The 26,443-nt window shown below is 40.2% G+C and overlaps 1 protein-coding gene across 7 annotated transcripts in view; it reads right to left on the bottom strand.

Moving 5' to 3' along the window:
* Positions 1 to 3,510: 3,510 nt before the first annotated feature.
* fnip1 (folliculin interacting protein 1) overlaps positions 3,511 to 26,443 on the bottom strand; it is a 342,414-nt gene continuing 319,481 nt past the window's right edge. For 6 of the 7 annotated variants that reach the window (XM_060935844.1, XM_060935846.1, XM_060935845.1 and 3 more), the window contains 4 exons: positions 14,953 to 15,118; positions 14,363 to 14,560; positions 13,939 to 14,054; positions 3,511 to 5,647 (listed from right to left, as the gene is read on the bottom strand). In XM_060935844.1, the coding sequence (XP_060791827.1) occupies positions 5,569 to 5,647; positions 13,939 to 14,054; positions 14,363 to 14,560; positions 14,953 to 15,118 (559 nt within the window). In that variant the 3' untranslated portion in view covers positions 3,511 to 5,568. Of the gene's footprint in view, positions 5,648 to 13,938; positions 14,055 to 14,362; positions 14,561 to 14,952; positions 15,119 to 26,443 lie in introns of those variants that run through there. The other variant, XM_060935854.1, reaches the window with a different exon arrangement.

The following is a 26,443-nucleotide window of genomic DNA, read 5'->3' as shown; positions in this document are numbered from 1 at the left end:
TGGGGGGAGGGGTGTGACTCTGTATGCATCCCTCACATTAACATACAGCAAGTCAATTGTCCTGTTGTTCCTAGTTGGACAGTCCACAGCCTGGTAAAAAGCAGCCAAAGTAGAGTCCAAAATAGCGTGATTAAAGTCCCCAGAAATTATGATAAATGCCTCAGGGTGCTGTGTCTGCAGCCTTGCTGTGACAGAGTGAATCCTCTCACATGCAGTGGCTGCATCTGCCCTCGGAGGGATGTAAACATGGATGGTGATCACGTGACTGAACTCCCTCGGCAGATAATATGGCCGCAGGCTAACGGCTAGCAGCTCCAAGTCCGAGCAACATAAGACTGTCTTTACAGAGATATGTCCCGGGTTACACCAGCAGTTGTTCACGTAAATGATGAGTCCCCCACCTTTGCCTTTCCCATATGCTTTAGTGTCTCTGTTGGCTCTCACAGCAGTGAACCCCCACAGGTCCACATTAGCATCTGGTACAAGGTGTGTTAGCCATGTCTCCATAAAAATAAATAAGCTGCTCTCCTGGTAAATCCGCTGGTTGTTCAGTGCAGATAGCTCGTCGACCTTATTCGGCAGTGAGTTCACATTCCCCATGATAACGGAGGGAATGGATGATTTGTGGCACCGCCAATTGTCCGCTAGCCTAGCCTTTAGCTTAGCCCCAGCTTTGCAGCCCCTGGCAGGGGCGTGTTTAGCCTATTTTTGGGGGTGCTCAAGCACCCCCAAAAACGAGCTCAGCACCCCCTAGCTCAGCACCCTCAAAAACACCTGCTTTTGGACGTAATTTTCAGAAATAAGTGCCCTTGCGCACTGCGCAATGAATGTGTGCGCGGGCGTGTGTGTGTTCTTGAATTCACCTGTTACGTGATAGTTCTATGAGCAGTAAAATCCCTCTCCTCCTTGCGTCCCCTCTGATTGGGTTGCCTGTCCACGCGAGTGCTTGCTATGACATAGTGTTTTTTTTAACTGGATTCCACGCCGATGAGGAACTCGAAGTAGCACCTGAGTATTACTGGCATAGCGAGATGTGAAGGTACGGACTGGAGTTACAATTGTTAAACACAACACAATAATATGCATAATGCAATATTGATGTTCCCTGGTCTATGAACAGAATGATAAAAATGACATTTATCATCCATATCGAGATACTTTTGTGCAGAGCTGTACAAGTGCTATGGTGCTATACCACCGTGTGTTAGTCAATTTTATTTACTGTAACATAGCATTTACGTTTGCTTATCATTTATATATTTATATTTATATATTTATCATAAATAACATAATAATTAGCAAATTAATCAAAACAGACACTGAAACGTACATGCAGGAAGCAAACAATTAAACAAATGACTATCAAAAGAACACGACCAAAATATAACAAATATAACAAAAAATATAAACTAATGTAAACTAATGTAAAATCATAATAATACACACTATTATTACACAATACACAATAACACATTAATTAACAATTACCACTGTTCAAAATGAATAGCTCCAACATTACAAATGCAGTAGTAGGTCTTGTTTAGTTAAAAATATAACGTAAATATTTGTGTCAGTGGTTGTAAATGTGTAGATATCATAGTTTATTGGGTCAGCTTCTGTTAAAACATTGCATAAGTCTAGTCTAGTCTTCTTGTCTAGTTAAGTCTAGTCTAAATGCGGAATAAATGTGGAAACACTGTCGTTCAAGCCAGGTGCCTCTGTCAGCTCTGGGGGCTAAGCACCCCCAAAGATCAGATGCTAGAATCGCTCCTGGCCCCTGGGTTTCCTCCTCAGCTCGGCTGGGATAATAGTTGAGATGTTGCAAACAAGATGCTCTGTCTGCATAACATGATTTCTAGTTCAATTGTTTATTGCTTGTTTCATGTGTAATGTACACTGTGACCAGACAGAAGTAGTACTTACAGAATAAAAATGTTTTTGGCAAAAAACTTGGAGTCCATAAGATTATTAGAACATGCCAGTAAGCCTGACGAAAATTAAAAAAAATATCTCTAAGATTTATAGCTTTTCCTTCTGGGTTGACAGGATAAACTGAGTAATATGGCTCATTTATATGATTTAAACGAGTTCTATTTCATGTTTGGGTTGAGACATGTGATTCTGCTGTTATTGAACACGGTGGATGACACTGTAAATAAAATGCATGGGGCTGTACAGAAGGAAGAATGAGTCTGACCTGCTATCATTTTGATACATTATATTGCACTTGTATTTAATCTACCCTGTTTGCAAGAACACATTTCTTATATTACATTTTTGCTACTAACAATTTTTTTCTGGGCTTTATCGATCTACCATCCTTGAATATGATGCACAATATTTCTAGGACTCTGCTGTGTAGGGTGGCTGCTAAATACCCTTCTCTGAGATTTGCATTAGGAAAAAAAATGGAAAGTGTTTGCAACACAGTTAGCAGATTCTTCAATGGGTAATGTTTAGGCCTATTATGAATGTGTGGCCATTAATAAGGATTATTTGATTTTCTACAACAGTTAAAAGTATATGACTATATAGAGCCTGTTTTAATATGCATTAGTTATTCGAACCATGATTTATGCTCTAAATGTCACGTACAGCTCAATGTCACATATTAAATGCAATGTCTGACCAGTATCAGTGGAGATGTGTACGTGCTTGGAGCTTCTTGCAAACTAATAGCATATTCTGGGGGTATTGTCTAAACCAGCAAGGAAAAATGTGCTGGAAATCGGCATTTGACTGTTGTTCACATGAAGCAATAAATGACCATCAGTTCAGGGACTAAATCTAGACAGACATTATTTAACGTGCACCAAAGAGAACATCTCATCTCATCTCATTATCTCTCGCCGCTTTATCCTGTTCTACAGGGTCGCAGGCAAGCTGGAGCCTATCCCAGCTGACTACGGGCAAAAGGTGGGGTACACCCTGGACAAGTCGCCAGGTCATCACAGGGCTGACACATAGACACAGACAACCACCAAAGAGAACATAATATTTCATATAGGCCCACGCTAGGACAGTGGTAAAGTCCTCTGAATGTAGGTTTGCAAGCATTCCTCTAAGACAAAAACAGGACCTGTTACGCATTTTTATGTCTTGGGAATGTCCTTTTGTGAACATTATTAAAATGTCCAAATAAGGACATTGCTGAAAGTCCAAGGGACATCCACTGTTTGCTGGGAATTTGACAAGACTATTCAAATGGAAGGAAAGGTGGACATCACTGGAAGTGATAAAGGGGGTTTCTCCTCTCTTTTTAGTTTCTATAAAACACCAAAAATCTGACAACTTGCGAGCTAGATCACTGAAAACTATACCATACACCTGACCTGAAAGTTATGAAAATTTGAGGAAAAAAGATCAAGTCACAAGTAAATGTTTAACCTTGACTTTTATTGCACAATATTCCCATAAAATTGGGAAAGAATTAAATGAAGAAAGGCCATAACAAAAGATATTTACAAATGCATGATGAAAACCTAAGCAATATATACAATTTATGTGAACCAAGATATGCTGTGCTAAATAATTTAAATGTGATAATGTAGAAAGAATTAAACATAAATACATATTCAAGAAGACAAAGAATAAATGCATCTCAGTCACTATTTTTAACTTGTAAAATAAAATAAACTAGGCAAAGCCTGTTCTTTTTGTGTTGCTTTTCTTCATGGTATGTTAAGACTCAAATGAATGGCCTCATTTCAGAACAAAAGAAGTCTGTTAAAATGAGTAAAAAACTAATAAATTTATTCAATACCACCTTATAAAATTCCTTTTATAAGGTTATTTATAAATCACCCTTTTGAGAGTCTTTTTGGACTGTCCAAGCACATGATCAACAGACATATTATATGATCAAAAGTTTGTGGACACCTGATCATCATGCCCATATGTGGGCCTGCCACAAAGTTGAAAGCACACAATCGTATAGGATGTCTTTGTATGTTGTTGCATTACAATTTTCCTTCCGTTGAACTAAGGGGTTGAGCCAAAACATGTTGCAGCATGACAATGCTCCTGCACACAAAGCAATTTCCATGAAGACATGGCTTGCAGACTGCATTCCAGGCTTCCTCACCCAACATCATTGCCTGACTTCAATAATACCCTTGCTGCTGAAATGGGCAAATCCCCACAGCCATGTTCTAAAATTGAATGGGAAGCCTTCTCATAAGAGTGAAGGTTATCATCACAACAAAGGGGGTACTAAATCTGGAATAAGATGTTCAAAACACACATATGGGTGTGATGGTTAGGTGTCCACAAACATTTGACCATAGAGTATATTTGCTATTCCATTTCTTTAGAAGTAAACATGGTACAGTGGCTGCAAAGCTGACGAAAGTTCAATGTATGACATCCCAGCACTTGCCTTTCAAACACAAATGTTGTATACAAATCCATTGGTAACACATCGCAACATAGATTATTATTATTTTTTTTTATCTTGTCTACCTGAATGGAAGCAGAAAAATACTTCCCATAGCCAGTAAAAATGCTCTGTACAAATCACTCACAATTATTTGAGGTAGTGCTGTACCAATGAGTTTCTCCACCTCTTTTGCTACCAAACACCAAGACTGATTATTTGTTTACCACATTAGAGTATTTTCAGATTACTGAGCATTTTAATTTAAAATTAAATTAAAATAAATCAAATTAAACTGATTTCAATATCCACCTGCCAAAGTCTTATTAATTTTTTTTCTAAATCACCTTGTTGCCTCTTGTATTTCTTCTTTGGGTTTTATTCCAGGGGAAAGGCCTAAAATAAGCATAATCTCGATATAAAAATACAATCTTAAAGACTATTGTCTTTGAAGTGAAAATGAAATGTGATATTTCTGGTCATTTACTGAAATTTACTGGCTGAACTTTGATTCCTCAAAACTTTTCTACCGCTTTTAGGGGTGCTTGCATATACACAGCGTTCCATCTGTTTGTATCAAGCACTGGTGTTTTCCTCTTCGGTGTGGTTCTTTAGGCAGGTGAGAACACAGCAATCACAATCAAGTTTTCAGACCACAACAAAGAATCTGAGACTGTATAACCTGATCCATGAGATGCAAACTGAGCCACAGGACAGAATCATAGCACTGCAGAAATGAGATATACTGTGGATATGTTCTGGAGAAGTTGCAATATATTAAAAAAAAAAAGATGTGAAAAATGATGCTGGATGCAATACAGGAAATGTTTTACATGAATTATTAATACAATTACCTAATTTATTTAGCGCTGACTTTAAATTCTCTGTGCTTGGGTGATATTTGTGATTTCTCCATGCGCTTGGCATAAGTTTGTTCACCTTTTTCCATTCTCATATTTCTGATCAATGAGTTAAAGTTTTACAAGTATGTTTTCAGCCCTGTACACCCCTCAGGCATCTTTTTTTTTTTTGCTTTTTTGTTTATGTGCAGTGTAAAATCAAACCAAACAGCAAACAAACCGAAAGTATCAATTTCACTCTGATTCAGATTCAGCAAACAGACTAAAAAGTGCTCCAAAAGAACCTAAACTACCCCTGCCATTCAGGAGTGGGGATGTGTCCATGTATGTCTTCTACAGCAGGATCTGGGCCACATATGGTGAGTGTGTGCTTGCAATTGCTGCCAACAAGGGCAGGTCACTGGACTCGATTCTGTGGGGGAAAAGACTAGTGAGCATCTTAAAGGAACAGTCCACCGTACTTCCATAATGAAATATGCTCTTATCTGAATTGAGACAAGCTGCTCCGTACTTCTCTGAGCTTTGCGCGACCTCCCAGTCAGTCAGACGCAGTCAGACGCGCTGTCACTCCTGTTAGCAATGTAGCTAGGCTCAGTATGGCCAATGGTATTTTTTGGGGCTGTAGTTAGATGCGACCAAACTCTTCCGCGTTTTTCCTGTTTACATAGGTTTATATGACCAGTGATATGAAACAAGTTCAGTTACACAAATTGAAACGTAGCGATTTTCTATGCTATGGAAAGTCCACACTATAATGACAGGCGTACTAACACCTTCTGCGCGCTTCGGCAGCGCATTGATATCTGAGCTCCGTATCAATGCGCTGCCGAAGCGCGCAGAAGGTGTTAGTACGCCTGTCATTATAGTGCGGACTTTCCATAGCATAGAAAATCACTACGTTTCAATTTGTGTAACTGAACTTGTTTCATATCACTGGTCATATAAACCTATGTAAACAGGAAAAACGCGGAAGAGTTTGGTCACATCTAACTACAGCCCCAAAAAATACCATTGGCCATGCTGAGCCTAGCTACATTGCTAACAGGAGTGACAGCGCGTCTGACTGACTGGGAGGTCACGCAAAGCTCGGAGAGGTACGGAGCAGCTCGTCTCAATTCAGATAAGAGCGTATTTCATTATGGAAGTACGGTGGACTGTTCCTTTAAACCCATTATTTTATAGCTTGATTTCAGTTTGATTACGAGTTCAGTTACAGTTTGATTGCTGTTTAAAGACCTTAATATTGCTGGCATCAAGTATTACACTAAATAAAAATACAACCCCGATTCCAAAAAAGTTGGGACAAAGTACAAATTGTAAATAAAAACGGAATGCAATGATGTAGAAGTTTCAAAATTCCATATTTTATTCAGAATAGAACATAGATGACATATCAAATGTTCAAACTGAGAAAATGTATCATTTAAAGAGAAAAATTAGGTGATTTTAAATTTCATGACAACACATCTCAAAAAAGTTGGGACAAGGCCATGTTTACCACTGTGAGACATCCCCTTTTTTCTTTACAACAGTCTGTAAACGTCTGGGGACTGAGGAGACAAGTTGCTCAAGTTTAGGGATAGGAATGTTAACCCATTCTTGTCTAATGTAAGATTCGAGTTGCTCAAATGTCTTAGGTCTTTTTTGTTGTATCTTCCATTTTATGATGCGCCAAATGTTTTCTATGGGTGAAAGATCTGGACTGCAGGCTGGCCAGTTCAGTACCCGGACCCTTCTTCTACGCAGCCATGATGCTGTAATTGATGCAGTATGTGGTTTGGCATTGTCATGTTGGAAAATGCAAGGTCTTCCCTGAAAGAGACGTCGTCTGGATGGGATTATATGTTGCTCTAGAACCTGGATATACCTTTCAGCATTGATGGTGTCTTTCCAAATGTGTAAGCTGCCCATGCCACACGCACTAATGCAACCCCATACCATCAGAGATGCAGGCTTCTGAACTGCGCGCTGATAACAACTTGGGTCATCCTTCTGCTCTTTAGTCCGAATGACATGGCATCCCTGATTTCCATAAAGAACTTCAAATTTTGATTCGTCTGACCACAGAACAGTTTTCCACTTTGCCACAGTCCATTTTAAATGAGCCTTGGCCCAGAGAAGACGTCTGCGCTTCTGGATCATGTTTAGATACGGCTTCTTCTTTGAACTATAGAGTTTTAGCTGGCAACGGCGGATGGCATGGTGAATTGTGTTCACAGATAATGTTCTCTGGAAATATTCCTGAGCCCATTTTGTGATTTCCAATACAGAAGCATGCCTGTATGTGTTGCAGTGCCGTCTAAGGGCCCGAAGATCACGGGCACCAAGTATGGTTTTCCGGCCTTGACCCTTACGCACAGAGATTCTTCCAGATTCTTTGAATCTTTTGATGATATTATGCACTGTAGATGATATGTTCAAGTGCTTTGCAATTTTACACTGTCGAACTCCTTTCTGATATTGCTCCACTATTTGTCAGCGCAGAATTAGGGGGATTGGTGATCCTCTTCCCATCTTTACTTCTAAGAGCCGCTGCCACTCCAAGATGCTCTTTTTTTTTATCTGAAGTCTTTTTATTGTATTTTGACATAAGACAAACAAACATACAACAACAAACCCCGACCCACCCAGCCCTATTGCACCACCACTTTAAAAGTAAAACAAAACCAGCAAGACAACACAAAACAAAGCATTCATACAACATACAGCAGGTTCACAGCGGTTTACGTGGTGCATATTATCTCGTACAGAATGATACTTCCCACTGCTACAAATAGACATTCAAATAGGGAAAAGAGGAAAAAAAAAGGGGATAACTAGAAGTAAATAAAGAGTAAATTAAAAGGAGGACCACATTCACAGTAGGATTTATATCATTACAATGTCATTAGAATCTGTCTTTTCAACTAATGTAAGGACAGGTTGCCAGATGTGACAGAATTTAAGGTTATTACCCTGTATATGATACTGAATTTCTTCAAGTATCAGATAGTACATGACATCATTAATCCAGTGTTGAAAAGTAGGTGGGGATTTGTCTTTCCATTTCATTAATATAATGCGTCTGGCAAGTAGTGTTGCAAATGCTACAACTGTTTTGCCCCAGTTGCCTATACTAAGTTCTTCAGGTGTTACTCCAAAAATACTAACAACTGGAGATGGTTCAATATTAACTTCTAAAGCTCTGGACAAGAAAGCAAATACTGAATCCCAAAACTCAAATAGCTTAGGGCAGCTCCAAAACATATGTGATAGTGTAGCTGACTCGGTATTACATCTGTCACACATTGGGTCAATGTCAGATCTGATCCTCGCCAGCCTTGCTTTTGACCAATGTAACCGATGAACCACTTTGAATTGAGTGACAGTATGTCTTAGACAGATTGACGATGAGTGTATATTTTTAAGAGTAGTCTGCCATTGTGTCTGATATATCTGTGTTAAGTTCCTCCTCCCATTTGTGTTTTAATGCTGTTAAAGGTTTCAAATTATCCATATTAAGTAGAGAGTACACTGTTCCTATTGTCTCCTTAATGTAAGGAGGAATCTTAATCAGTTTATCTAGAAGACAATCTGTTGGTAATGATGGGAAGGAAGGAAGGTGCATGGAGACAAAACTACGGAGTTGCAGATATCTAAAAAAAATGTGAGTCGGGAATGTCAAAATGTGTTTTCAAATGTTCAAAGGAAGCAAAGGTCCCACCAACATATAAATCTTTAACTGTACTCAGTCCCTTTTCAGTCCAGATCCTAAATGCATTGTCAGTTATAGAGGGAGTGAACATATTGTTTCCAACTAAAGGTGCGCTCCTGGACATCTCACATAAAGAGAAGGCTCGTCTAAACTGTGTCCATATTTTGAGGGAATTCCTCACAATGGGATTACTGCAAAATGTTGATACAGGCTCTTTAAGGGGTATTTTAGAACAGGCTATTGCATGTAGGGAAACTGGTTTGCAGGACGCTCTCTCAAGCTGTAGCCATTTAGGGCCATTTTCGTGGCTAGGACAATGAATCCAAAACAGTATATTTTTAATGTTAGCAGACCAGTAATAATACTGAAAATTGGGCAAGGAGAGCCCGCCATGCAATTTGTGTCGTTGCAGCACTTCTTTACGTATACGTGGGACTTTCCCATTCCAAATAAAACCAGATAAGAGTTTGTCTATATTTATGAAGAATGACCTTGTTAAGAAAATAGGAATGCATTGAAAAACAAACAAAAATCGGGGCATGACATTCATTTTGATAACATTAATTCTCCCCCCCAGAGACAGAGGAAGAAGGTTCCAACGGTCTAAGTCTGTTTTCAAGCATTTAAGGAGTGGAGGGAAATTGGCTTCATATAAATCCTTAAACCTATTGGTTATCCAAATTCCTAAATACTTAAATTTATGTGTGCAAATTTTAATTGGCAGGGGTTGGCTTATAAACTGGCAAGAGGGGTCAATAGGCATAAGTTCACTTTTCTGCACATTAACCTTATAACCTGAAATCTTACCAAAGGAACTTAATAGCTCTAGCATCTTTGGCAGACTTATCTCAGGGTCAGACATACCGGTATATACTAGCATATCGTCTGCATACAGTGAGACCTTGTGTTCTGTCTCACCTCTCATTATGCCTTTAATTTCAATACTGTTACGTAATGCTATTGCTAGCGGCTCAATAGTTAAGGTGAATAAAAGAGGTGACAGGGGACAACCCTGTCTAGTGCCACATTGCAAATTGAAAAAAGGTGAGAGGTTATTATTGGTTCGGACAGCTGCCATAGGTAGAGAGTACAACATCTTAATCCAATGTATAAATTTGTCTCCAAAACCAAAACGCTTCAAAGTATAAAAAAGATAATCCCACTCCACCCGATCAAAGGCTTTTTCGGCATCCAGTGATATCAAAACCTCAGTGCCTTTGGGTGGAGTGGGATCATAAAGGATATTAAGCAATCTGCGTATATTAGAAGATAGTTGCCTATTTTTAATGAACCCTGTCTGGTCCTCTGATATCAATAATGGGAGTACTCTTTCCAATCATAGGGCTAACATCTTTGCCAGTATTTTACTATCAACGTTTAGCAGAGAAATTGGGCGATACGAGCCACATGACAGAGGGTCCTTCTCCTTTTTAAGAATAAGAGATATAACAGCCTGACGCATAGTTGGGGGCAATGATCCAGCTGTAAATGATTCCTGAAATACAGAAAGTAAAAGGGGGGCAAGCTCTTTGGCAAACTTTCTAAAAAATTCGTTGGGGAACCCATCTGGCCCTGGGCATTTACCATTTTGCATAACCTTTACTGCAGAATAAAATTCTTCTTCTGTAAATGGCTGGTCGAGTTCAGATGCCGTTTGCTGCTTAACTGATGGGATATTTAAGGTATCAAAAAAGGACCTGAACAAATTATCTTTGTGAGACTCTGAAGTGTATAACCTAGAGTAAAACCTATAAAAGGTTTGGTTTATTTGAGAGTGGTTGATGTGTTTAGTGCCTGATTCATCAGTTATTTCAGATATACACTGAGCTGCAGACCTTTGGCGCAACTGGTGGGCAAGAATTCTCCCTATTTTCTCTCCATGTTCATATATTTTGTGACGTGTTTTATTGAGCAGGTTGGTAGTATGTTTAGTCGACAGAAGGTTAAATTCTGTCTGTAACATCAGCCTCTGCTTATACAAATCAGGAGAGGGAGTCTGAGCAAGCGACCTATCTACCTGTGAGATATTATCTATTAATTTCTTGAGATGTGCAGTTTCCTCCTTTTTCTGTTTGGCACAGTAAGAAATAATCTGTCCCCTTAAATATGCTTTCATAGATTCCCATATAGCTGAGGATGACATGCCTGGTGTTTTATTATATTCTAGAAACGCTGATATTTCAGATGAGATAAACTGAACAAAGCATTCATCACTGAGCCATAAACTGTTGAAACGCCATGGGCGGTAAGTATCTTGTGAGGTTGGCATGTCCAATCTCATCAGCAATGGGGCATGATCAGATATTACAATTGTTTGATATTCACACTTACTAACAATGGGAAGAAAACGGTTGTCAATTAAAAAATAATCTATACGAGAAAAGGTCTTGTGACCATGAGAAAAAAAGGAATAACATCTAGAAGTGGGGTTCTGAAAACGCCAAACATCTGTAACACCATATGTTTGGAGAAATAGCTCAATGGTTTGGACTGCTCTGGTCTGAGGAATCACTCTTGGTGAACTACGGTCTAAAGGGGAAAAAGTAGAGTTCAAATCTCCTGCCAAAATTAGATAATGAGAATTTATATCTGGTAAACGAGAAAAAAGTGTTGAGAAAAAGGACTCGTCATCCCAATTGGGAGCGTATACGTTAGCTAGAATAACTGGAGTTTCATACAATCTGCCTGTAACTATAACATATCTTCCAGAGGTATCTGCCTCCACCTTTGACATTACGAATGGAACATTTTTATTTATCAGAATAGCTGTGCCCCTTGATTTACTATTAAAGTTGGAATGATATAATTGGCCTATCCAGGTCCCTCTCAATCTGGACTGGTCACATATACGTAAATGTGTTTCTTGAAGAAAAGCTATTCCAACATTAAGCTGGCTGAGATGTGAAAGTACTTTCTTACGTTTAACAGGGTGATTTAAAGATTTGACATTCCAGCTAATAAAATTTACTGGACAACCTGTATCTCCTCTTAATTGTGAATTAACCATTTGACATCATGTACAAAACCATAATCCATATTGAATACTGGTAAGTCAAACAAAAACATGTCCTCCATAAAACAGAAAAGATAAACATCTGGTGCGATTGAAACCCTCCCCCTGTCACCTAGAACGAGGTGAACGCTAAACCCCTTACAGTGTAATCCACACATAGTGTTTGTTATAGAAAACTCTAACTCGAGCAGGGCGCTCTGCCAAATAGGCTGCTGTAGCAAAGAAAAAGGCGCTCTCCATAGGTAAACTTAAGATGTTGTCTAGGCGAGTGACATTAGCCTTAAAAAACTTATGGCGAAATTACAGCACTAAAAAGGAATATGATAACAAATTATATTATGAAAGTCAATGAAAAATTGGAGGTGAACAGCCTACCTGTTATAACTGTAGGCAATATTCAGTTCGTGGCTACTTTCAATAGACTACATTCATCAATACCTTAATGAGACGGAATAGTCATAACAAATTGTCAGTCATTAGATGTGGGTCTCTCTCCAATGATGTCCGACTTCACATATGACATTGCTTGGTTTGGATCCAGAAAGTCTCTCTTGACGCCATTGAAGGTGATGCGGAGCTTGGCAGGGTGCATGACTCCATAGCGAACATCAGCTCGGCCTTTCAGCAGTTGTTTAACGTCGTTAAACGCAAATCTTGCCCTTGCTACAGAGGGAGGATAATCTGGAAAAATGGAAATAGGCAGTGCTCCGTATCTCAAGCCATCACCCGCTTGCCTCGCCCTGCGCAGTATATCCACACAGTCCTGGTGATAGTGCAATTTCGCGATAATGGCACGGGGTTTGCCCTTAGCTTTCGCTGGTTGTGGGGTGCGGTGAGATCTGTCGACTATCACATCTTTATCCAAGTTGAACACTTCCTTTAGTAGCTGCGTGACAAAAGATGGAGCACCCGCTCCGGCCTCCTCAGGAACATTCATTATTCGGATATTTGACCTCCTCATTCTCCCCTCCATGTCCGTACATTTTTGCTGCAAAGCCGACACTTCTGATTGAAGTTTTCCAACTGTGGTTTGGAGATCTGTTACATCATCTGAGCATGTCGTCAGACTGTGCTCCATATCCGCTACCTTGGTTGATATCGAGTCTAGATCAGTGCGAAGTCGCGAAACACTGCTCACAACCTCAGTTTTAACCGACTGAATTTCACTTTTCACAGCGTCGAATTCACTAGCAAGAAGAGCTTTCATTTCCGACCTGATTAATGTCGAGATGTCATCTTTTAGAGAGGCAAGGAGTTCCGCTTTAACGTCAGCCATGCTAGCTTGCTTGCTGTTAGCCGTACTTCGTCCAGGAGTGTAGGAAAACTTTTGCAGGCTCGTCTTCGACATTGGCAAAATCTTCACAAAAATTTTACCTAGGTCATATACATGACTTCAAAAGTCTATCTGACCACTATTCATCTGTAGTAAGCGCTCTAAATACACATTTTAAGTTTAAAGTTGGCAGAGCTTCCCAAAACGTGGCTTACTCCATGGCCTGCTCGATAGCGCCCCCGAGTCAGCCCCAAGATGCTCTTTTTATACCCAGTCATGTTAATGACCTATTGCCAATTGACCTAATGAGTTGCAATTTGGTCCTCCAGCTGTTCCTTTTTTGTACCTTTAACTTTTCCAGCCTCTTATTGCCCCTGTCCCAACTTTTTTGAGATGTGTTGCTGTCATGAAATTTCAAATGAGCCAATATTTGGCATGAAATTTCAAAATGTCTCACTTTCGACATTTGATATGTTGTCTATGTTCTATTGTGAATACAATATCGGTTTTTGAGATTTGTAAATTCTTGCATTCCGTTTTTATTTACAATTTGTACTTTGTCCCAACTTTTTTGGAATCGGGGTTGTAAAAAATAATAAAAAAAAAAGAAATTGATGCAATTTCAAACTGATTAAATGGTCTGTCAGAGAGGACATCAGTTAGGCAAATTTTAGCAAAATCATTAAAGTGACAACATTCAAGTTACCAAAAAAGATTTATTACCCTAGAACCATGCCAAGCTCTTTGACATGCACCCTGGTCTGTCCTTTCAGATATTCGGCAAGCATTTTGCTCTTGAAATAGAGCTCTTGCAGTCGGTCCTCCAGATGCATTATACACTGAAAGGCAAAGAAAAAGAGTGAAAAATTCAAAATAAATTTGAGAACAACCACCCCACCTTACACTTAACACTTCAAGGAATTAAGGGTTTGTTTAATTTAGCTATGAATAAACAGCATGCATCAACAGTTGTAGGATGAGTCAAATAAAGACAAATATTTGGCATCATATCGGTGTAAAAGATAAACAATTTTTTAAAACAAAATAATGTTGGTGTAATGAAGGAAAAGCTAGTGATGCCAATTAGCATGAAGTCAAGTAAAGTTCAGTCAGACAACTCAAGGAAAGATTAGAGAGGTGCACTCACAAAGCTGGGAGACAGGTTGAGACGGTAGAGCTGGTAAGTTGAGTGTAGCAGGTTTGACACAAGGTTTGAGACCAAAACATCTTTTCCAAGCTTATTCTCTGTGCTGGGTCTCTGACTACTGGCCACCTGCACTGTCCACCTGTCTATATCTGCAATAATGCAGACGGCCTCAGCTACAGGCTCATCCAATACAGGATGCTTCAAAGTAAGTGGAAGAGAGAGACTTAACACCTTTGTTATCAATATCATAAGCAAGAGACAACCTGCTGCTTTGACAATTGAACTTAAAAATAAAAAGGAAAAAAGCTTCTCTTAAGCATAATAATCATAAACCAAGTCTTTTTTTAAACTTGGCCATTGTTTGAAATTGTATTAAATATACTTTGCACATGATTGTAGCAAGTATTTAATTTCCATGTGCACTACCATAAATTTTGAAATGACATTAAGTGCTAAAAAATAAAGCTTGGTATAATGATGATGACTACATATGGTGATTACATATGCATGCCATATCTGGTTTGTAAGCACAGACTACCTAATAGTGACCAAAATCAAGCACAATTTACAATGGTTTTGTTCATATTCACCTGCACTGCGTGGGCCAAGTCAGATACAAGGCTTTGCCTCAGTTTACTGTCACTCGGAATTCCATGTAGAACAAAGTCAGGTACATAAGTAGGACAGTAACTGCCAAATAGTGATCTCCCAAAGTTAGCAATGCTTAATTTGGAGTAGTTTTCTGCCAGCTTTGCCCTGTCAAAAAATAAATTCCAAATGCACACAGAATTATACCATATCCACTTGTGACAACTAGGGCCCAACCAATAAGGCATTTTTGGCATAAACAATGAGAAAAAGGCTCCATGACTTCTGATAAATTATATCATGTGATACCCACCCCTTGGGAGGAAAAAAAAAAGATATGCATTTATGCAAAGCAAAATGTATTTAAATATTGTGAATAGTACAAAAATAATCAAACAGGCTGAAATGTACAACCCCAACTCAGAATGATATGGAAAACATAAAAAAAAAAAGTAGTGATTTCTAAATTTACTTTGACTTGTATTTAATGACAGTATGAACCCAATATATTTCATGTTTTGTCTGGTCAACTTAATTTCATTTGTTAATATTAGTGCTGTCAAAAATGTCGCATTATTAACGCGTTAACTTGACTCAATTTTAACGGCGATAATTTTTTTATCGCGAGATTAACACTCTGTGACATGATGTAGGTTTTTCATAAGCTTTTGAAACTGCCAGGAACTTGGAACAGAGACTTTGCTTAGAAAAACGATAGCAGCTAGACTGTAATGCCATGCCCCGCACAGCCAGAGTCCTCTGCCCTCTTCCCCCCAAAGAACCAGCGTGGGCAGGGCGCGCTAGGAGAGATGGGATTTATGGCTCTTTGATGGGATCCGCATCTTTGTGATCCGTTCTTTGAAAAGAGCTGTTCAAAAGACTGGCTCATTTGGCTCTTTTTAAATATTTATTCAGTTTTAAGAAGCGTCTAAAGAAGCCAGATCCCTCTGAACTGTAAACTCAATGCTATCCCAGAAATCCTTCCTGTAATATGCAAATTTGGCTGCCTCTGATTGGACAGCGCGACGCATCAACAGGCAGAAAGTGTAAAAGTACAAAATGTGTTAAGTGAGCTGAAACAGTAAAGATCAGATTCAATGCAATATTTATCAACGAACAACTTAAAGTTAATATAATAGTGTACTTTATATTATAACCAAGCATGTCAAGCCTACCGTCACTGTGTAACCTGTCTCTCTGATTCGAGTTGTAGATTAACTCAAGCAGTAGATCACTTCACTCATGGTTCTTTTGCCAGCCCCGGTGCTCGGCTTAGGTTTCACTTTGCAGTGGCTGTGTCAAGACGTGTTATGCTTTGCAATGCAAAGCAAGCCCATTCACTTTTTTATGCTGATAAGAGAATTACAATGGTTTTTCATGTGACAAAAATGTGCGATTAAATTGCGATTAATCGCGAGTTAACTATGACAGTCGCGACATTAATCGCGATTAAATATTTTAATCGCTTGACAGCACTAGTTAATATACATCTATTTCTGCATTTCAGGCCTGCCACACATTCCAAACAAAGTTGGGACAGTGGCAATTTAGGGCTAGTAATAATAACGATGTGATTTGAAACAGGTGATGTCAACAGATTATCAGGATTTGGTACAAAAGCAGTATCCAGGAAACACCTAGTCTTTGAGGAGCAAAGACGGGCCAAGGATTCCCAGTCTGTCAACAAATGCACAAGAAAATTAGTGAAATGTTTAAAAGCAATACGCTTCACAGAAAGATATAAAGGGATTTGGATATTTCATCCTCTACGGTGCATACTATCATGAAATGATTCAAGGAATCTGGAGGAATTTCGGTGCACAAAGGGCAAGGATGCAAGCCTAAGGCTGAACACCCATGATTTCCGATCCCTCAGACAGCACTGCATCAAATGTCGTCATTCATCTGTAGTTGATATAACCACATGGGCTTGGGATTACTTTGGCAAACCTTTGTCAAGCACAACAATATGGTGTTACATCCACAAATGCCAGTTAATACTTTACTGTGCAAAAAGGATGCCTTATGTTAACTCTGTCCACAAGTGCTGTTGACTTCTCTGGGCTCAGAAGCATCTGGGATGGACCATCACACAGTGGAAATGTATATTGTGGTCAGATGAATCAGTATTCCAGATCACAAAGGTATGAGTGCGGAAGAAGGTTCCTGTCCCCAATAAAGAATACGTGGCAAATTTCAAAACAAAAAACATGACGATGATAACCCTGTGCTGTTGCACACATTAAGACCTGTCTGTAGGAACAATCGGACAAAATAACACCTGAAACACTTTGAAACTTGGTGTCTTCAGTTCCTAAATTTTTAGGTGTTGTGAGAAAGAAGGGCAACATTACAAAGTGGTAAATGCTTTACCATCCCAGCTTTTTTGAAATGTGCTGCAAGAATGAAAATAGAAATGTGTTTATTTTGAAAAAAAAAATCATGAGGTAAAACAAAATAACGTGCTGCCGCTCTGAATGCAGTACAGGTCAAGGATTTGTATATCATTGTTTTCAGTTTTAATTTCAACATACCATCCCAACTTCTTCTGATTTGGGTTGTACATTTAAAATAAATAAATAAATTAATAAATAAAAATAATAGAACTATGTACAGAACAGAATTACTTTACTTTGGCCGACATAACTATTCATGTGGAAACATGCACACTAATGAGCAATGTGTATGGCATCAGATTCATCTCATCTCATCTCATTATCTCTAGCCGCTTTATCCTTCTACAGGGTCGCAGGCAAGCTGGAGCCTATCCCAGCTGACTACGGGCGAAAGGCGGGGTACACCCTGGACAAGTCGCCAGGTCATCACAGGGCTGACACATAGACACAGACAACCATTCACACTCACATTCACACCTACGGTCAATTTAGAGTCACCAGTTAACCTAACCTGCATGTCTTTGGACTGTGGGGGAAACCGGAGCACCCGGAGGAAACCCACGCGGACACGGGGAGAACATGCAAACTCCACACAGAAAGGCCCTCGCCGGCCCCGGGGCTCGAACCCAGGACCTTCTTGCTGTGAGGCGACAGCGCTAACCACTACACCACCGTGCCACCCACATCAGATTCATGTCAAAAATAAATTGTATAATTACACGTGCAGATATTTACTGCCTCTTGCATGATACAAGTCCTTGCGCACAAATTCAACAATTGAGAGTAGTACAGGCAGCCGCAAGTGAGGAAATAAACAAAAGCAAAGCAAATAATGGCACCTGTGAATATAGACCCCTTCGCAGTAAACGTCATTCATATGTAAGAGGAAATTGCGCGCGCAGCCTGGACCCAAAAAAGACTCAGCGACAGTAGAGACGAGAAGAAATATTTGGAAGAAATGCCTAGTTGTTGTGTTGTTGGGTGTCAGAATCGTAGCAGTGATGGGGTTAAAATGTACAGAATTCCAGCAGGATCTCACCCATTCCAAAAAAATCGCCGACGTCTATGGCTACAAGCCATCAAATGTGTAGACTGGGATGAAAGCACCATCAAAAATGTGCGGGTTTGCAGTGCCCACTTCATCACAGGTAAGATCAGGCTATTTATTAAATCTTTCTTTTTTATTCTTTCTAGTCTTCGTTTATTGATGTAGCAAAATACTTTGGTAACGTTTGTCTGATTAGCTGGGTCATAGTTACACAATGTAATGAATATTGTTAGCATGTTAACTTAGCTTTGCATGCAATTTTGTTTGTAGGAGAGGTCTCGCTTGACTCAAGCAGTCCAGATTTTGTGCCATCATTATTTGTGCATGCCGAAAATCACAATTTTAAAGCAAGGATGGAAAGGTAAAATTGTGTGCCCTCACTCTAAATGCCAACTTGCGTTGACTGCTCTAACCTAGCTCCCGCCCCGTTCAGTTACCTTTCTGGTCTCTGCCTCTCGCTTTTTACGCAGCTCTGATTTCTCTTAGCTGCACTCTTTACATTATCATTCCTTTCATGCCATTACCTCCTGCAAATTGCTGTTTAGTGTTGGTATTTGCTGTTGTAGCTAAAGCCACATTGCCATCACATCACTGGCATAATTTGATTAAAACAAAATGAATATGAATGTCCCATTGTTAATCAAGTTGTAGTCTCGCTGTAACCAGAATGTTAATGGCAGGCTACTTTTGTAAATAGGTTTTTTTTTTTTTTTTTTGAGTTTGACATTTTTTGTAAATAGTATGACTGCCTTCAGGTATCAGAGGAAAACTTACTAACATCGTCCGTCCACACTTTAATTAAATACGGATCCGGTAGGCGATGTCCACTTGTTAGAGTTAACTTATTTATGTAGCATTCTCGATCTTGTAACGACAATTGTTTTGCATAATCTGACAGCTCATAATGCCGGTCTATGGGCAGCACCATTGTTTCTGAGTCCAGGCTGTGCGCGCATCCTGGCAACCATCGGTTTGTTTACAAACATGCGAAGGGGTCTATAGAACTAAGCAGTAAACACACAAAGCAGCCACCACATGTGAGAAAGTTTCTGCTTGGCAAGCACTAGAGGGCACAAACTGTTGCAGGTTAACTGCTCTTGAAGTTGAATTCTGCTTGTGGAAAGCGACCTGACTTTCAACAGTTTGGGGCAAAAACCAGAGGAGGCACTGTCTCTCTTATGATTGGTTACATTCAGCATGAGCACACCCACATGGACCTCCTTGACCCAACATGAATGAATGGGACATTTCTCTTTCAAAACTACAGCAATAGGTCTCCTCAGTTCCCAAACCTTTACAAAGTATTGTTAAAAGTAGAGGTGATGCAACACAGTGATAAACATGCCCCTGTCCCAACTTTTTTGAAATGTGTTGCTGACGTCAAATTCACAATGCATATATTTTAAAAAACAAACAAAAAAAACCCAATAAAATTTCTCAGTTTCAACATTTGATATGTTGTCTTTAGACTATTTCCAATTAAATATAGCATTTCCAAGATTTGCAAATCATCATATTATAGTTTTTATTTACATTTTACACAGTGTCCCAAATTTATGGAATTGGACGCACCAGCCACTTTAATAGGAACTTGGGCTTGTTAGTGATGCAGTGCAGAGCACGCATCACTATTGTTCTACTATGCGTTTCTTATTAGTGATGCAGTGCAGAGCACGCATCACTATTGTTCTACTATGTGTTTTTTATTATTATTCTTATTATTCTTATTAGTGATACAGTGCAGAGCACGCATCACTATTGTTCTACTATGTGTTTCTTATTAGTGATGCAGTGCAGAGCACGCATCACTATTCTACTATGCGTTTCTTATTATTAGGATGCAGTGCTGCAGCACAGCAACCTATGGGCTCCCCTAGGGGAGCCCATAGGTTGCAGTGCAAAGCACTGCAACTATTGTTCTTCTACGTATTTCTTCTTCTTATTATTATTATTCCTACGCAAATTTTGATTTCGAATAACTCAATAACCGTACGTCGCACACAGACAAACAATATATCAAAACGTGCGGCTCGATCGGACTCGCTATGCTATTACTTTTCTCTATAGAATACGATTTTTTCGCGACTACGTCGCGAAAAAATCGCCCCAAAAAACCCCATTCATTTCTATGGAATTAATTGAAAAAAAGCACTTTTTCAATGTTTTTCAAACATCCACTGCTCTGGCATGCTTTCACCTAGAGACATGATTCAAACTCTAAAACGTAGGAAAACTTCTCCTCTGTGGATCTGGCATTCAACTTTTCTGCTAGGTTTTACACTTTCGGATCAGGCCCGGTTCAAACGCCATGTGGTTTCTGGGAGAAAATCCGGCTTTTGAATGGGTGTCTATTGCGTTACACACCAGTGAGGGTCGTTAAGCTTAGAGTGTAGGCGGCTTCAAAAAAAAGGTCAAACTTTCTCGCTTAAACTCTGTTTTCAGCCACAAATTTCACTCTACAGACATGATTTTCTCAAAAGTAGTAGGAAAACTTGTCCTGATTCACACAATGTGTCTACCTAAACGATAGGATTTACGGTTTTTGAATGACAAGCCTCAAAGTGAGGAGAGCACAGGTGAGCGGCCTCATTGACTCCCAGTATAAACGTTGCTGAAAAGTCACTCGTTTTTAACTCCCTGTAGCGTCCTCATTTTTAACAATACAACCAAAAAAATACATCATTTTATTCAGGAGACCCTTCTAGCGCTCACTGTGAAAGAATTTTGTGAATAGCTGCTTCCGTTGTCGAGTTATTTGTCATTGTTCGAGGCCTGTTCCGTAGTAAAACACAGCATAAAATTCAAGACCTTGTGTGTCTTAGCTCATTGACACGCATTATAAATGTGACAGAAAAGTCAGTCATTTTTAAATCACTCTAGTGTCCTTATTTTTAACACTACAGAGAAAAAAATACATCATTTTATTCAGGAGACCCTTCTAGCACTCACTGTGAAAGAATTTTGTGAATAGCTGCTTTCATGGTCGAGTTATTTGTCGTTGTTCGAGGCCTGGTCCTGAGCAAAAAAACAGCAGAAAACTCAATACCTTGTGTGTCTTTGCTCTCCTGAGGCCCGTCGCCATGCCGACTGGGGCCAATGACAGGGCAGGTGGGGGGGGGGGGGGGGTTGCTGTCTCAAGCACACACATAAATCATGCTCAAAATTTCAAACTTAAACTGTGTTTTCAGCCACAAATTTCACACTACAGACATAATTTTCTCAAAAGTAGTAGTCACACTTGTCCCAAAAAAACCCCATTCATTTCTATGGAATTAATTGGAAAAAAAAAAGCACTTTTTCAAACATCCGCTGCTCTGGCATGCTTTCGCCTAGAGACGTGATTCAAACTCTAAAACGTAGGAAAACTTCTCTTCTGTGGATCGGGCATTCAACTTTTCTGCTAGGTTCTACACTTTCGGATCAGGCCCGGCTCAAACGCCATGTGGGTTCCGGGAGAAAATCCGGCTTTTGAATGGGTGTCTATTGCGTTACACACCAGTGGACCTCGTTAAGTCAGAGTGGAGACGGCTTGGAAAAAAAGCTCAAACTTTCTCGCTTAAACTGTGTTTTCAGCCACAAATTTCACTCTACAGACATGATTTTCTCAAAAGTAGTAGGAAAACTTGTCCTGATTCACACAATGTGTCTATCTAAACGATAGGATTTACAGTTTTTGAATGAGAAGCCTCAAACTGAGAAGAGGGCAGCCGAATGGCCTCATTGACACCCATTATAAATGTGACAGAAAAACAGCCTTGGTCGGCATGACACTTCACCTTAGCCGCCCACTTTATTAGGAACACTTCTGTTCGTACATACAAACTACAACCACTCTTCTTAGAGTTTAGAGTTTATTTTATTTTTAAAAGGGACAGTGCACAAATTAAACATTATCCTTGTGGTAAGGACAGATGTCTGTCCCAGGTTATAGCAGTACATGCTAATTTCCGCCTGTAGTCACTTTGTTTATACTCTTGAATAGCTCTTCTTCATGACGGCTGCTGTCTCAAGCACACACATAATCATTGCATTGAAACTTCACTGCAGGTCACACATTCACGGCCAGCAAACATGCGTGACCGAAGTGCTTCGCGCACTGCATCCTCTCACAATTTCCCCCGGGGAATTGTCCGGTCTAGTTATTTATTAGGATGCAGTGCTGCAGCACAGCAACCTATGGGGAGCAAAGCACTGCAACTATTGTTCTTCTACGTGTTTCTTCTTATTTTTTTTTCTTATTATTATTCCTATGCAAATTTCGATTTCGAATAACTCAATAACCGTACGTCGCACACAGACAAACAATATATCAAAACTTGCGGCTCGATCGGACTCGCTATGCTATTACATTTCTCTAAAGAATAAGATTTTTTCGTAACGTAGTCGCGAAAAAATCGTCGAAAAAACCCCCATTCATTTCAATGGAATTAATTGAAAAAAAGCACTTTTTCAACGTTTTTTAAACGTCCGCTGCTCTGGCATGCTTTCACCTAGAGACGTGATTCAAACTCTAAAACGTAGGAAAACTTCTCCTCTGTGGATCTGGCATTCAACTTTTCTGCTAGGTTCTACACTTTCGGATCAGTCCCGGCTCAAACGCCATGTGGGTTCCGGGAGAAAATCCGGCTTTTCAATGGGTGTCTATTGCGTTACACACCAGTGAAGCTTGTTAACTTAGAGTGTAGACAGCTTGAAAAAAAAGCTCAAACTTTCTCGCTTAAACTGTGTTTTCAGCCACAAATTTCACTCTACAGACATGATTTTCTCAAAAGTAGTAGGAAAACTTGTCCTGATTCACACAATGTGTCTATCTAAACGATAGGATTTACAGTTTTTGAATGACAAGCCTCAAACTGAGGACAGGGCAGCCGAGAGGCCTCGTTGACACCCATTATAAACGTGACAGAAAAGTCACTCATTTTTAACTCGCTCTAGTGTCCTCCTTTTTAACACTACAGACAAAAAATTACATCAGTTTATTCAGGAGACCCTTCTAGCGCTCACTGTGAAAGAATTTTGTGAATAGCTGCTTTCGTTGTCAAGTTATTTGTCATTGTTCGAGGCCTGCTCCTTTGTAAAAAACAGCAGAAAACTCGACTATAAACGTGACAGAAAAGTCACTCATTTTTAACTCGATCTAGTGTCCTCATTTTTAAAACTACAGACAAAAAAATGACATCAGTTTATTCAGGAGACCCTTCTAGCGCTCACTGTGAAAGAATTTTGTGAATAGCTGCTTTTGTTGTCGAGTTATTTGTCGTTGTTTGAGGCCTGATCCTGAGCAAAAATCAGCCAAAAATTGACAAGATTATGTGTCACTCTGTGCTTTCACAGGCCCGTCGCCATGCCGACTGGGAGCAGTGAGGCAGTGGGGGGGGGGGGGGGGGGGCTGCTGTCTCAAGCACACACATAATCATTGCATTGAAACATCATTGCAGGTCACACATTCACGGCCAGCAAACATGCGTGACCGAATTGCTTCGCGCACTGCATCCTCTCACAATTTCCCCCCGGGGAATTGTCTTATCTAGTTAGGATACAGTGCTGCATCTTATATTTCTTATTATTATTCCTACGCAAATTTCGATTTCGAATAACTCAATAACCGTACGTCGCACACAGACAAACAATATATCAAAACTTGCGGCTCAATCGGACTCACTATGCTATTGCTTTTCTCTACAGAATACGATTTTTTTGCGACTACGTCACGAAAAAATCGTCGAAAAACCCCCCATTCATTTCTATGGAATTAATTGAAAAAAAAGCACTTTTTCAACGTTTTTCAAACGTCCGCTGCTCTGGCATGCTTTCACCTAGAGACGTGATTCAAACTCTAAAACGTAGGAAAACTTCTCCTCTGTGAATCTGGCATTCAACTTTTCTGCTAGGTTCTACACTTTCGGATCAGTCCCGGCTCAAACGCCATGTGGGTTCCGGGAGAAAATCCGGCATTTGAATGGGTGTCTATTGCGTTACACAAGTGTTGAATGGGTGTCTATAGCGCTCCTGCTCAGGCCCGTCGCCATGCCGACTGGGGCCAGTGAGGTAGCAGAGAGGGGGGAGGGGGCTGCTGTCTCAAGCACACACACAAATCATGGCATTGTAGCTTCATAGCAGGTCACACATTCACGGCAAGCAAACATGCGTGACCGAATTGCTTCGCGCACTGCATCCTCTCACAATTTCCCCCGGGGAATTGTCCGGTCTAGTTAGGATGCAGTGCTGCAGCACAGCAACCTATGGGCTCCCCTAGGGGAGCCCATAGGTTGCAGTGCAAAGCACTGCAACTATTGTTCTTCTACGTGTTTCTTCTCTTCTTCTTCTTCTTCTATTTATTAGTGATGCAGTGCAGAGCATGCATCACTATTGTTCTTCTATGCGTTTCTTATTATTAGTGATGCAGTGCAAAGCACGCATCACTATTATTGTTCTATGCGTTTCTTATTATTAGTGATGCAGTGCAGAGCACGCATCACTATTGTTCTTCTATGCGTTTCTTCTTCTTATTATTATTAGTGATGCCGTGCAGAGCACGGCATCACTATTGTTCTTCTATGCGTTTCTTCTTCTTCTTATTTTTTTATTATTATTATTCATCTTCCGTACCGATTTTGATTGCTAATAACTCAATAACCATGCATACTAAATTTTCGAGCACTTGGTTTCCCTGGACTCCTTGGGCCAGGACGAATCCAGCGCACCCTCTTACAAAATTTTCAACACCGGAAAGTTTTCCCGCAATTTTGCATTTTGTGAAATTCACTTTTTTAAGTGAATTTCACAAAATGCTTCTCATCCCTCAATTCTTGACCCATTTGTCCCAAACTTGGTGGATGGTGCCATTGGACTGAGCTGCACAAGACACTTACCTGGTGTTCAGAATTTCGCCAGCGTGGGGCCGTGGCGGCCAATCAAAATTGCGCCCGCAGCTCTAAGTCGCTGGTTCATTTCTGTTTGTAACTTTTGAACCGTTGGTCCGATTTTCAAAACCTTGGTATCCCGGGACTCCTTGGCCCTTGACGAATCCAGTGCACCCTGTGACGTCATTTTCAACCCTTCAAGTTTTCCCGCCATTTTGAGTTTTGTTCAAATCTATCATGCTGCTTCTCCTCCCTCAATTTTTCACCAATTTCTCCCAAACTTGGGACATGGCTTCTTGGGACTAAGTTGCACAAGACACTTGCCCGGTGTTTAGGGTTTCCTAAGTGTTTGGCCATGGCGGCCTATCGACTTTGGCCGCGCTGACGTGAAACAGGAAGTTCGCTCATATCTCGGCCGCCCTTTGGCGTACCTTTACGAAACTTGGTCGCGCTATGCCTCACCCCTCCACAGAGGCCCACAAACACATTGGGACAAGTTGGCCGCTTGGGGGCGCTATACCTAGGGACAATGACTTTTGCCTCTTATCTCATGCTGCCTTTTGGGTGGTCCTTTCACCTTGCCTCATATCTCATGCTGCCTTTTGGATGGTGCTTTCACCTAGAGGCATGGCTTAACGCACTGCATCACTCTCGCGATTTCCCACAGGGGAATTGTCTAGTTTGAAGCTTCCTGTTCTTGGCTGGAATCCAATGTGGCCTTCTGCTCTTGCAGAAGATGCTTTTCTGCTCACCACAGTTGTAAATAGTGATTATATGAGTTACTCTATCCTGCCTGGTAGCTCAAACGAATCTGGCTATTTTCCTGTGACCTCTATCATCAACAAGGCGTTTCCACCCACAGAACTGTCGCTCATTCAATGTTTTTTGTTTTTCACACCATTATGTGTAAACTTTAGAGACTGTTGTGTGTGAAAACCCCAGGAGCTCAGCAGTTTCTGAAATACTCAGACCAGTCCATCTGGCACCTACACCCATGCCACAGTGAAAATCAGAGAGATCAGAATTTTCTCCATTCTGATGTTTGAAGTGAACATGAACTGAAACTGTTCATTTGTATATGCATGATTTTATGGACTGTGCTACTGTAAAGGGATTAGCTGGTTAGATAACTACAGGTGTATGGGTGTACAGTGGTGCTTGAAAATTTGTGAACCCTTTAGAATTT

The sequence above is a fragment of the Neoarius graeffei genome, chromosome 12, assembly GCF_027579695.1.
Source record: "Neoarius graeffei isolate fNeoGra1 chromosome 12, fNeoGra1.pri, whole genome shotgun sequence".
In the NCBI taxonomy this organism is placed as follows: Eukaryota; Metazoa; Chordata; class Actinopteri; order Siluriformes; family Ariidae; genus Neoarius; species Neoarius graeffei.
Note: the sequence above shows the minus strand (reverse complement) of the source record. Positions and strands in the feature narration are given on the sequence as shown.